General features: G+C 38.9%; 1 protein-coding gene across 3 annotated transcripts in view; it reads left to right on the forward strand.

Moving 5' to 3' along the window:
* Positions 1 to 1750: 1750 nt before the first annotated feature.
* Positions 1751 to 13946, forward strand: part of MEGF10 (multiple EGF like domains 10) — a 92337-nt gene continuing 80141 nt past the window's right edge. For all 3 annotated transcript variants that reach the window (XM_068422533.1, XM_068422534.1, XM_068422535.1), the window contains exons 1-3: positions 1751 to 1866; positions 4646 to 4747; positions 6111 to 6211. In XM_068422533.1, coding sequence (XP_068278634.1) covers positions 1751 to 1866; positions 4646 to 4747; positions 6111 to 6211 — 319 coding nt within the window. The remainder of the gene's footprint in view (positions 1867 to 4645; positions 4748 to 6110; positions 6212 to 13946) is intronic.

Genomic DNA, 13946 nt, shown 5'->3' on the forward strand with positions numbered 1-13946 from the left:
CCCAGATATCTTAATATAATAGTTTCTTTTTGTGAGCTATTTTATGTTGTCTTCTGAAGAAGGTATTGTAAAGTAAGACTATTTAATCTCTATTTATTTTTTCATGGCCCAGTGGACTTTTTTTCTCTTAAAATGAAGTTATTGGTGTGGTTTGCTTTATTTTATTCCATAATATTTAAAGTAAGGAATTTCTATTTCTGATAAATTTGCTTTGTTAAAAAGATTTGTATTATTTCAAAATAAACATTTATTAGAAATTATTTTCTTATTATACTACAGATTAGGCTCAATGATCTTTTTTTTTTTGTGATCTCTGTAGCCACATAGTGTTAAAATTTGTGTGAAAATGAGGATATAAGGTTAAATGTTCACTGAAAAGGAAATATAGTAGCTTAAGTCATGACAAATTGCCTATTACCAGCATTCTTGCTGGCATTTGTGGGTTAATGACAGGTTGGATTAAGAGTGTTTCAGTATACAAATTACAATAATTTGCTTGAAAACAAAGATAGACATTGTCAAAGTACTAGGATAATATTTTAGATTTTTATGTTATAAAAATAACTTCTTTTTATGAGCAGAATGTTTATTCTATTTGGGAATTGTATGACTACCAGAGGAGGAGGTAGTTTTGCAAACTGTATCGGGAATTCAACTTTAAAGAGCAGTAACAATTCAGGATAACATGTGAAGCTGTCTGTTAACAATGTAAAGCAAAGTCATTTAAACTCTTCGCTTGATTAATCAATTTGTTTGCATGAGAATTATAGGTTAGTTAGCAAAAGCACTGTGGCATTTTTTGCAACTCCTGACCTTGCATTGCATGTTCCAATAGTGTTGTTTAGCATATTGAAGAACTGATAAGGAGTATTCATGCGTATATACAATTTCATTTATATGTTTACGTTAAAAAATAAACACCACCACCCCCTGAGTCCTGCAGAACAACTTTATATTGCTTTTTGTTTCTCTGACTTGCATCTCTCCACATGATGCTGTTGCCTGGACCCTGTAGGAAGGCAGTTTATGGAGACACCCAGGTTGAGGTAGTGCCCAGGTGTTAGGGTGCAGACTTTCCCAAGCAGACCCTGGGCATCACCCCCCTTGCTGGCCTGGGCCCCAGGTGCTCAGGCATCCTTAGGGAGGCCACGTAGTGAAGTCAGTGTGTAATTTTGGGGAGGAGGTTTTTTTTACAAAAGGTACTGCTTGAGATGGGGCGGCATCTGAGGTCAGCATAGGCTGCAGGAATTGGAGGTGCTGCTGGCGATGAACAGAGTGGCACAAACCCCTCCTGTGAATAAGTGATGTGTAGGAGTTCTGATGGTGTGTCATCAGCTGCACCTTTCTACTCTTGCGGTCTTGAGCAAATGCCAGCCTTTGTTTTAAATTGCAGCTCCGTCCTTAGGTGTGGACAAACCATGACTAAACAGACTGAACTGCCATCTAAACATCACTAAACATCACTAAACTGCCTGCAACTTGATGGGACAGTGGGACCTCTAAAATGTAGTTTGTTCACTGTCTGACTGCCCTGCCACTCATGTGAAACTACTCCATTTGCGTTCTTCTTCCAAAATGGTCGTGATATTGCTGCTGCTGGGCAAGCAGTGTGTATTTATTGAAGTACCTGTTGTTTTATATCATATATATTGATTATATATGGGTAAATAGTTTTAGCTCCTTTATTGTTTGTATAATATTGTTAATGTATTGTAATTTTTTTTTTTCTTACAGCTGCCTTTTTGGAAAGATGGTTCTTCATTTGAACTCCTTTTTTGGCTTCCCTGTGATACTCCTGTGCCATTGGATGGGGAGAACTTTAGCTTTGAATCTGGAAGATCCCAATGTGTGTAGCCACTGGGAAAGGTAATATTTTTGTCTGGAAAATAAATGACACAAATTCTGATTGTCATAATTTTGTTCTGTTTTATGTGGCACATTTTAAATGATTTAAAGCTTTTAGCTGAGTAATGAACTGGGAAAAAAAAATTTGCATTACTGCATTGGCAAGATAAGTCCATGGATGAATAAAAGACTATTTCACACTGGGCTGAAATGCAGTTGTCTTTGCAGTAGCGGTTAGGATGCAAAAACCACTACAGTCGCACCAGCAATGTTGCACAACCATCTGGGTACAAGAAGTGAATAAAAATAGCTTTTTTCAATTTAAGTGAAAAGGAGCTTTTACATATGCAAATCAGAATTAACCATATTGGAATTTGGCCAAATTTGATTATGCTGATTCTTTCTTATTCAATATTCATAGAATCTGAATTAAGATTTGTTGTTTAATTTTTATGATGAGGTTCAGAAATTTAGAACATACAGAAAGAAATTAATCAATTTAATTGGTCCATTTGTTCACCCACTTTCACGTTAATTGCAACGAGAACTCCACAATGGGTAGGAGAGGTTGAGCCACAAATATTTGCTGTACTTCTTTTCTTGTGTAAAGGTTATAGTAGTGAAACCAAGCCTTATGGTCTCATTATTATTATTATGCCCGTGATCGATTAGCTGGTCACTGAGACAGTCTAACGGTTCACTTGAGGACATGAGTATTTCCTGCATTTAAGGTAAACTATGTTTTATGTTTAATCACTGGGAGTGCTGCTAAGCCACTGTACATTTATTTCTGATTGTTATGGCTAAATCTTTACAAGGAAAATTGAAACTCGTATTTACTTTTTTATAAAGTCTCTATATATTAAAAAAAATCACTTAAGAGACTTTTCCCAGGAATTTATCTGAGCTTCATGAGAAGCATTTGGAGTCTCTGCCCCTCAATTTCACTTACACAACAATGTGTGTATGAAGTAGTTACCATACTAAATACCTGTTTACAGCGTTCAGGCACATGTCTGTGACGTTACTGGATACTGCTCTATATTGTGTATGCTTTGTTTACTATTTTTATAGATAAAAGTGGTTTTGAGGGAAACTACAATGTAGCAAAACCAAAATGGGAAAAAACCCAAATAGAACTATTTACATTGCATAATGTATTTTAAAAAAAACTAATCAAAGTCTGCAGAAAGAAAAATATATCTAGCAAGCTTGCCCATTTTATTGCGTGAACATTTTTCCTTCTTCTACTGAGTCTCAGAAACAAAGAGGAACTCCAAGTAAACTTACTGAAACATTCGTGCTGTTGCTCAGAGCAGGCAGCAAAGGTACAAAGTATAAAAGAGTAAAACCCCAAATACAAGCTCTTTGCTGATGCTGTCACGGCAGTGCTATATGCTTTAAATAAATCTACCCCAGCCAGTAATAAAATGGTCTTTACAAATGAATCTCGATCACAGCAAGAAGGGGTAGAGCGTGTCCTGCCTCAAACAAAGAGCGCAGAGCCTCAGGTGAGTGTCGGCACCCCACCAATGTTGTGTCGGACTAGGTCAGACAGCTGGATGGATTAGGGTTGCTTGCCTTCATATAGACGGGAGTAAGTTGTGGGCAGCTAGAGTAAGTGGGTCTGGATGTGTTTTCCCTCAATACAGGTGATGACAGTAGGAAGAGAAGGTTGTGGCTGTTACCCTGTGATAGGTGCTAAGAGGTCAAAGAGGGTGTGAGTGAAAGTGACTGACAGGCTACGTACTTAGTAAGCGTTTTGGCCGGTCCTGGGAATTAGTCCTACTGCAGGAACTTGCCATGCATTCCTGTATTTTCTAACCCCCTTGCACAATCAAGGACTGACTGACTGCCAGCACAAACAGCCTGCTGAAGAGTTTTCTAGGATGATTCAGTATTTTTCCCTTTTGCAACAGGACTCTCTTCCTCTTGCCCCACTGACAGCTCTGGAAGCTCTGGACTTCAAAGCGTAGATTTACTTCTAGGACACTGCGCTTATAATTTGGCAGAAAATGATAATAGGACTTCAGTATAATATTTCTGAAAAAAAAAGGGTTCTCTGTTAAAAATTAGACAGTAAACAAAATAAGGTATGGACTTCAAATAATTTCTGATTCCTAAATAGACTGTTTGATGGCATAATTGTTATATAATTTTTCAATAATTATTACTTAGGTGTATTTCTGTGCTAATACCCACTTAGTATCTAAATACACTGGCAAACTTTTCCACTACCAAAGAAGGTGTGTTGCTATGGATACAGCTACAGTTTTTGAAAGAAATTTCTCAGAAAATCCAGTGAGATTTTTCTGTTTTGTATGACAACAGAAGAAACCTTGTTTTCTGGCTCATAACTAGTTTTCCAGCTATCCAGTGATGTTAGTAAAAGTTTATTGCCACAGGAGAGCACGTACTAAACACTATTTCAATTTGCTGCTCATTTGAGACACAGGTTTGGGTTTTTTTTAAATTTAGGCATACATTGCTTTTCTCTAAATGTCTAGTAGTACTATTTCATCAAATGTATTACACGGGAGAGACATGGTGGCTCTCCGCATATATATTTTTCTTTGCTTGGTGGAAGAAAAACCTTTCAATTGATGTCTTCTGTTTTATAAAGTTAGATGGTTCATATTTTACTTAAACTTGGACTTTCTGTGAGGTTTTATTGCACGTGAGTATTTTGTTACATTTATTCCTTTCTGTACCAGGACTCTGTAAAAGACTTACATAAATCAGACTGTACTATAAAGGACTTGCTCGATAATGTGTTTGCTTTCTCTCTCTCTCCCCCCAGTTATTCAGTTACAGTGCAAGAATCATATCCACATCCTTTTGATCAAATTTACTACACCAGTTGTACTGACATCCTAAACTGGTTTAAGTGCACACGACACAGGTGATGTATAATTATTAATACTGTCAAACTGCTGATATGGTAGATATTTGTAAAGATTTTGTGTCTGTCAAAATTAAGCATGATATGTAGGACATTTTAGCTATAGTGACTAGTCTGTCTAACTGCTAAGGTCTGTATCAACTGGAAAATGCCTGTCCAAGGAGTGACACATATGTTTTATTAGCAGGTCAGGGTGTATGGAGTACTAACAGAAAATGAACAGGTTGGGAAAAAGTGTGCAATGTACAAAATTAAATTCCCCAGACCCTGTGAGGTGTGTTTGTTCAGAAATGTCACGAGACACCCCTTGCTGCTTGCAACCTTAAGTTCTGGGGAAAGTGTACGCTAGTCGAAAGGAAAATAAAAAGATTTGTTAAAGGAAACTCCTTGTGTTTGCAGAAAGTAAGCAAGGGGTGAATGATTAAAAAATTATGACAGCTGTAAAAAGCATTTTCCTCAGAGGAATATGCCCATAAGTATGAACCATCAGCAGTGGGAAAGGCTCCCTGGGGCACAGCAGCTGGAGGAGACAGATCAGTGCAGACAGTATGTAAAAAAGCAGATACTGAGTTCGAAGAGAGATTACACTTTGTCTACCTATAACACCATTTATATACGAGCTGTTCTTTGCTGCAAATTCAGACTGTCTCAGATGTTGTGGGGATGTGTTTACTGCTTGGTGGAGTATGTGGTGAGCAGCCAGGAGAGCCTGGGAGGGAGATTCACGGACACGGTGAGGAGCAGAGAGGAGAGAGTGGTGGGAGAGCCCGCTTCTGATAAATACTACTTGCTCATGTCAGAAGGAAGCTGTATTTTCTGCAGTTCTTGATGGGGTTATGTGCTGATTTCTCTATGGGCTGCTCATCGCTGCCCTGCAGGGCTGGCGGCTGCCCAGGAGGTCCCAGCTGTCCCTTGAGCCCTCCATCTCTTGCCTTAACCAGAATTTCTCTTCTTGTGGCATCTCTGCCCCTAGAAAACTGACTAACCTTTGGGAGGATAATCCCCAGAAGTCTTTCCCTTGGAAACTGGTAGCTGTAATGATCCAGCAAACTGATTTGTATTGCCAGCCTTTAGCCTCCATGGGGGATGCTAATGGCAAAGGCAGTGATGCTCTGGTTTGCTTATTCATTAAGTAGCCAAAATCCTTAACGTTTTTTCCTGCTGTCTGGCCACCCATGGACATAAGGCTTGTTGAGGAACCACTAGGACTCTTGAACTCAGCAACAGATAATCCGAGGTCCATTCGAGCTTTCTTTCTTTTCTCTTACTGATACTTAAATGTTTTTTAAAATGTGTAAGAATATATATTATTTTGTTTCTGAACCATCAGTTGTATGTAACAACCATTAATTCTTTTCTTTAGGATCAGTTACCGTACTGCCTACAGACATGGTGAAAAAACAATGTACAGGCGTAAATCCCAGTGCTGTCCTGGATTTTATGAAAGCAGGGAAATGTGTGTCCGTAAGTTTAGCTTCTTTTTGCTTTGAAATTCCATACGTTTATCACAATGTTGGTTTGACTCCTCTTTGATGGGCAACTTGTGTAAGCTGAGTTATGGGGGCTCAGTTATTCATCAGTGGTGCACGTGCAGCTCTCATTGAAGTCAGTTGGTGTTGTGCATATGCAAATGACAGGATAATTGGATCTCAGATGTTTAAGTAACCAGTCTGGATGTGATTCTAACTAATGATCATAAGGAAAATGCACAGCAGAAGTGTCAGTGTATTTTCCAACACAGTCAATAAATAGGTTCAAAACCAGTAAGGAAATATAAGATGAAAACCAACTTTTTAAAAAAATGGATCTATCTGAGACCAGACTGGCAATTTTTTCAACCTTTTGATTTTTAACATGTATGTATTAGAGTTATAAGAACCAATTTCTAACTACAGTTGGTTATTATACAGCATATATGAATGATCATATTTAATTTTTTGATTAAGTAGTATACTTTTTGAAGTATATAACAGTTTGACTGATCACGTGAGAAGTGTGATGATGAGTCTGTTATGTGACTACAGGTTTTACATAGCTATTCTATATGTAGTAAATTCATTCTATATTAACACAGTAATACTCAAAACCTAGTAAATTCAGATCACATTGGATGTACTAATTTTTTTTACTGTTATGACATAAAAAGATGCGAAATGCTGGTATTCAGGACATATCTGCTCTGACTTTTGAAGCAATGTTGGAATGCCTCAGACTTAAAATTGTGTAAAAATAAAGATGCTTCAGTGGAGCTAACTTTGCATTTGTTTGATTCTGTAATGGCTGACTGTGTAAGGCATTGAGAGACCTTCAGTCCTCATGATCTTAAACTGGAGCTGAGGATTCAGGGCAAAGGAGGAGCTCAGTATTTAATAGGAGACAGCAAATATTTCATGCTTTCCATTGTTTCAGACAGCTTTCTTTGTAGTGAACTTGTACATACTAGAGTAGATGATGCCTGCATACACTGTGATACTACTAGTCATCCAGTTTAACTTGGAAAGCAAGTGTGGTGTTGTCAGCTGAGATCAAATGGTTAGTGATAGTGATATGGGAAGGACTCTTCTCTTGTGTCATCGTAGCAGAAATATCACTGGCAGAAAGCCAACACAAAATCTTTTTCTGCAAGAAAATGGCGACCACATTGAAAAACACACATGCACCTCCCCCCTTTTTTATATGCGAAGATAGAAGCATTTCTGTTAGGGTAGTTTTATTTTCCATGCAGTGTAGATTATTTTTTACTTAGTGGAGGATGTAGGATGCTTGTAAAAGGCTAAAATATTTGTGGTGCTGATGATGTTTTGTGTTTGTTTGTTCCTTTATTTGACTTCTGAATTTAGAAAGCTCAATTAGGAAATTCTACAGGTAGATGATTTTGGCATGTCTCAACACTTCAGTGCGTGCACTGATGAACTGAAGGCTTGTGACTTTGTTTTTAAAATGATAATTAGGAATCTACAGCATGAATACTCACCAGTCACTGTTCCCCTAGAGGCAGTACTTACTAGTGGTAGTACCACTTCACTGCCTGTAGTGGGAAGAGTATTATTTGTCACTGCATAAAGAAATGCAAGAATGTGCCAGCCTCATGTTGCTGAAGTCTGTAAATGTTGTATTCACAAAGGAAAAGAATGACCAACAGCCAGATGAAAGCATAGGCTGAAATTTAAGGGGTTTTTTTTTGAGTCTTTTGGAGTCCAGTCTGAACAGATGAATTTGAATTCATCATAGGATAGAAGATTTATTTGGAATTGTGACTCTTCCATACTTCTTCCTGAAAACTTTCAATAGGTGAAACTTGTGTTATGTGTTATGTTACTTGTTGATGAAAATTCCTTTTGTGTTTTGTCTTTGGATTCTGTGTATGTGTCTGTATATATATATATAATGTATATATGGAAAATATAGAAACAGGCCTTTTTTACCACTCATATGGAAATTTTTGGTTTGTTTGTTCTTCTCCTAATTAAAAATAACTGTTGTATTGTAAACTGCCCAAACTCTGATACAGAATTTTAACATCCTCTTCTTTTGAGTAATGCCATTGATAAGAAGACGACAGTTACACTAGGAGTAGGTATCTATTAAGAGTTTTATGGAAAAGACCACCCCACTACAGCCATCATAAATACAAAAAAAAGTCTGCTAAGCAACTCAGATACCTGTCTTTCCAATGTTTCTGAGTTTGTTGAAATGATGCTGAATTTACATCACTACTAGTAAGCAACAAAGTGGCGTCAGAAGTCAGCCTCCAACTGCAGTCCTTGGAAGCTTTTCAGGGAACCTCTTGGGGAAGTTTTAAATGATGTTAATAAATATTACAATAGACACATTTTTTTTTGTGTAACTTTTGGCCAGTATAGATGTATTCTCTTGCAGATTGAGTTTATTATGGCAAGCAGTGTTCAGCCATGCTGAATAAAAAATTATCCTGTGTTTTATTAGTTGTGCCATTTGGGTTTGTCTTCAGGTGGGTAAAAAAATTATATTTTAGTTTTAGTTCCAGCATTAAATGGGGTCAGTACTCAGACTGTTTTATAAGCATGAAGATATCTGTCAGTACTTCCAGTATTACCCTGGTTTGTGCTTTCCTCATATAACTCCTGTTTATAAAAGTTATTAATAATGTGCAAATTTCTGACTTCTGTCTTCACTATTGCTAGCATCTCTGCAAAAGAGTAGGCTAACTGGAGCTCAGGTGATTATTTATTTTTGCTCTTAAAAATTATGGTGCATGTTATTAATATTTAGATCTGATGGACTTTCTGAGTTGATCTGAATGCAGAAAGATAGAATCATTCTGTTAAGTTCTATAAAGGAACTTACTCCTGGCTGTAGAAAGTCCATACCAGGTTCAGCAGTTGAATTAGTCTTTTATTTATTCCAAATAATTTACTGTCACTTATCTCCTAATATCAGTGACAATCCCTAGGAGGTTTGGCATATGGATGCTAGGCTGAGCTACGGATTGAGAAGTTTTTACAAAAAGTGCAATCTTCTATTTTATTTTTTTTACATTTACAAAGTCAGTTCAATTTTTAGCATGTTTCTGAAATGAAAGAATATAAAAACTTGAAGATGTCTTCTGGTGGCTTTGTTGTAGATTGACACACAACCAGAAGGTAGATTGATCCTAGTTGCATTTTGGTAGCTTGAACATTAACTTCACATACAGTTGCTGACAGTGTAGCACATTTCTAAGAATGTTAAAGGATAATTAGGCCTCTTGAATTTCCTCTAGGCATGAAATAGAAAATAAACCATTTATCCTAGGGCATAACTGGATATCACTCACTTCAGTAGCAACTAGTCATCAAGCACAGGAAAAAAGGATTAACCAAAGGATGTGTCCTAGCACACAGTATGGAAGTGAAGAATTTATTTGAAAAAACACATTTATAATGTAATTTAAAAGATATTTGAATTTTGTTTTGCATGATAAGTGCTGAGGGACCTTATTTTAATTAATTTTGAGAAAGTTGAAGTTAAACCTTGCAGAATATGTAGAAGGGTCTTTGTTTCGAGTCTAAAATGGTTTGTGCATTCAAATTTAATTCACAAAATTTTGAGAACTTTAACAGCTAAAGAAGTTGGGGTTTTTTTGAAAATGGATATATTTCTTCAGTTTACTCTTTTCAAAGACTAGATATCCAGATCAGGATACAGATTAGCAGAAATGCTGAACATGAAGCAGTCAGGCATGTAGTATGACTTCTTTTGTTGGAAGTCATTTATCTGAAAGAAATAATGTGGAGGCCTACTTACAATGCAAAAGCAGGCCCAGTTCAGATATTACTCCAGTCTTCCTAATATGAATTCTCTGTAAAGTTGATAGGAATTTTTTGTAATAGATTTAAGGTATGAAATCTCATGAAATCAGGTATGATTTCAGGTATCTGCTCATTTGATTATGTGATTAATTTGTTTAAAAGGTGGAAGTCTAATCGAGGAACCGTAGTTAATTCTCCTGGTCATTTACTTATATGCATAATTGCAGCCAAAATATTTCAAGTTTTGTTTATGTTAATTTGTACCTGGCTTTCAAAATAAAAAAGCAACAGATCCTAAAATGCATGCATAAACTTTTATTGAAGATAAAAGTATCTTTTTTCAAACTTTACTACTGGAAATTCTTGTGTATCTTCTTTTAACATCAGATAATGCAATGCACAGCTGTCTAAATGTAATCTATGATGACATAATGAAATAACTTCATATCACTTCCTTAACAACAGAGAGCAGATTCATAAAATGCCATTCAGAAATTTCAAGTCTTACAATGTTCCACTCTTCATATATGCTCTAGTGCAGAAGTGGAAGTCGTATGAGGCACAGGAGTTACTCCACTCAGCTGTGATACTTCAAGTAGGTATAACAATGGAGGAGCAATCTGCATTTGCACATCAGGGAGTACACTGGAGCCCATCGGCATATAAGTAGGTGTTCGAATTGCAATCTTCTCTTGAGCTGGAGCACTGTCTCACTCTCTTCATTGATATCAGTATGAGACCCATGATCAGTATTTGAAAGTGGCAACTTGACCTAACATTGTATTATACATTCTGTTACTCTGGCATGACTGGCTTAATCCCTCTGGTATGAGCTCCCCTCCCAAAGCTGTGGTGCTAAGGCATGTCTGCAAGCGTATTGGCCAAGCCCTTGCCTCACATGGCTTTCAGCTTGCTGTAATAATGGTGTCGATGGCCTGGGCAGGTTACATGTGTCTTTTCACATTGATTCACTTTGCTGAGCTTCCTCAGCAGGGCATGTTCATTCAGCTGGTGACAGAAGTACTAGTGCCTGCAGCTGAGGTGGGAACAGAGCTCAAGCAGCCTGGTGGACTTGTGTCCAGGGGACGGGACAGCTCCTCTCATGGTGCAGAAAGGGCAGCTACAGGGAACTGCAGACGCAGCAGCAGATGTTTTATAGATACTTCAAGCCGGCTGATACTCTATAATCAGAAAGAGCAAATCTACCTTCTGTTTTTTAAGAAAACGAAAGTATATGATCTGCTGAAATAGACCTATAAGTTGGACAAAGCAAGGTTTTAGAGAAGATTTTGAAGGCAACAATAAGACACAGAAGAAAAGGGGAAATAAGATGTAACAGGAAATACACAAGACTAAGCTCAGATCGCTTTTCATATGATAATTGATTTTTCCCTTACAAAAGAAGAAGATATGACTTACGCAATTTACTGCTGCCAGTGAATTTTTTGATGCTTCTTTACACTGCTCAGTGTAAAGAAAAAAAGACTTCACGTTAAGGTTTTTATCTGCTCTTGCACATAAGTATTTTCTTATATAATGTCTAAAAATTCCATAGGAAACCAAGAGAAAATAGTTCCTCTGACCCTGATGTCATTCATGTCTTTTCAGCTTGGTCTAGTCCTTTCCATGTTGTCCTCACCTAACACCTTTTTGTAGGTCATGTAGTAAATTTTGGTTCTCTTATCCTGATGTTCAGTGTAGTAATTTTTTTACAGATGCTGTCTCTTAGGGATGTTAACTAGGATTCAATTGCCAAGAATCCGTTAGCCCATAAGGTGTCTAGAGAATAATTCTTTTGGTTACAAAATAGATTTAAGAAATAAAAGTTTTTTAAGAAATATAGGATTTTGTATATCTTGCTCATTTTTTGAAACATTTTTGGCTTTAGTTCAGCTTCTTCAAAGTAAAGAATTACATGTACCCCTTCTTTGAGAAGGAAATTTGTGTATTTGTATGCCATATACATATATAATTTTAATTGATCTTCATTGAATTTACTTGGAAGCAGCAATATTTATATTATACAACTTACTTCACAGAATCACAGAATGTTAGGGATTGGAAGGGACCTCGAGAGATCATCTAGTCCAATCCGCCTGCTGGAGCAGGATTACCTAGACCATATCACACAGGAATGCATCCAGGCGGGTTTTGAATGTCTCCAGAGAAGGAGACTCCACAACCTCTCTGGGCAGCCTGTTCGGTCACCCTCACCGTAAAGAAGTTTTTCCTCATATTTATGCAGAACCTCCTGTGTTCCAGCTTGCACCCATTGCCCCTTGTCCTGTCAAGGGATGTCACTGAGAAGAGCCTGGCTCCATCCTCATGACACTTGCCCTTTACATATTTATAAACATTAATGAGGTCACCCCTCAGTCTCCTCTTCTCCAAGCTAAAGAGACCCAGCTCCCTCAGCCTCTCCTCATAAGGGAGATGTTCCACTCCCTTAATCATCTTTGTGGCTCTGCGCTGGACTCTCTCTAGCAGTTCCCTGTCCTTCTTGAACTGAGGGGCCCAGAACTGGACACAATATTCCAGATGCGGCCTCACCAGGGCAGAGTAGAGGGGGAGGAGAACCTCTCTTGAGCTGCTAACCACACCCCTTCTAATACACCCCAGGATGCCATTGGCCTTCTTGGCCACAAGGGCACACTGCTGGCTCATGGTCATCCTGTTGTCCACTAGGACCCCCAGGTCCCTTTCCCCTCCGCTGGTCTCCAACAGGTCTGTCCCCAACTTGTACTCATACATGGGGTTGTTCTTGCCCAGATGCAGGACTCTACACTTGCCCTTGTTATATTTCATTAAGTTTCTCCCCGCCCAACTCTCCAGCCTGTCTAGGTCCCTCTGAATGGCTGCGCAGCCTTCTGGTGTGTCAGCCACTCCTCCCAGTTTTGTGTCATCAGTGAACTTGCTGACAGTGCACTCTATTCCCTCATCCAAGTCATTAATGAATATATTGAATAGTACTGGTCCCAGTACTGACCCTTGAGGGACTCCGCTAGACACAGGCCTCCAACTGGACTGTGTCCCATTGACCACCACTCTCTGGCTTCTTTCCTTCAGCCAGTTCACAATCCACCTCACTATCCGATCATCCAGACGACACTTCCTCAGTTTAGCTGCGAGGATGCTGTGGGAGACAGTGTCAAACGCTTTACTGAAATCAAGATAGACCACATCCACAGCTTTATCATCATCTATCCACCGGGTTATGTCCTCATAAAAGGCTATCAAGTTGGTTAAGCATGACTTCCCCTTGGTGAAGCCATGCTGAGTGCCCCTAATGATCCCCCTATCCTTGATGTGCCTAGAGACAGCACCAAGAACAAGTTGTTCCATCACCTTTCCGGGGATGGAGGTGAGGCTGACCGGTCTATAGTGACCCAGGTCCTCCTTCTTGCCCTTTTTGAAGACTGGAGTGACATTCGCTTTCCTCCAGTCCTCAGGCACCTCTCCCATTGCCCACGACTTAGCAAAGATGACGGAGAGTGGCCTAGCAATGACTTCCGCCAGCTCCCTCAGCACCCGCGGGTGCATCCCATCAGGGCCCATGGATTTATGGACGTCCAGGTTGCTTAATTGGTCCCTGACCCAGCCCTCATCAACCAAGACAGATTCCTCCTCTATCCTGACTTCTTCTGGGGCCTCAGGGGTCCGGGGCTCCTCAGGACAGCCTCCAGCAGTACAGACAGAGGCAAAGAAGGCATTCAGTAACTCCGCCTTCTTTTTATCCTCTGTCTCCAGGGCCCCCACCTCATTCATCAGTGGGCCTACATTGCCTCTAGTGTTGGCTTTACCTGCAATGTATTTGAAGAAGCCCTTTCTGTTGTCCTTGACCTCTCTTGCAAGGTTTAATTCCAAGGAGGCCTTAGCTTTCCTAGTTGCCTCCCTACATCCTCTGACAACAGACTTATATTCCTCCCAAG

This window comes from Nyctibius grandis, chromosome Z (assembly GCF_013368605.1).
Source record: "Nyctibius grandis isolate bNycGra1 chromosome Z, bNycGra1.pri, whole genome shotgun sequence".
NCBI classification, from domain to species: domain Eukaryota; kingdom Metazoa; phylum Chordata; class Aves; order Nyctibiiformes; family Nyctibiidae; genus Nyctibius; species Nyctibius grandis.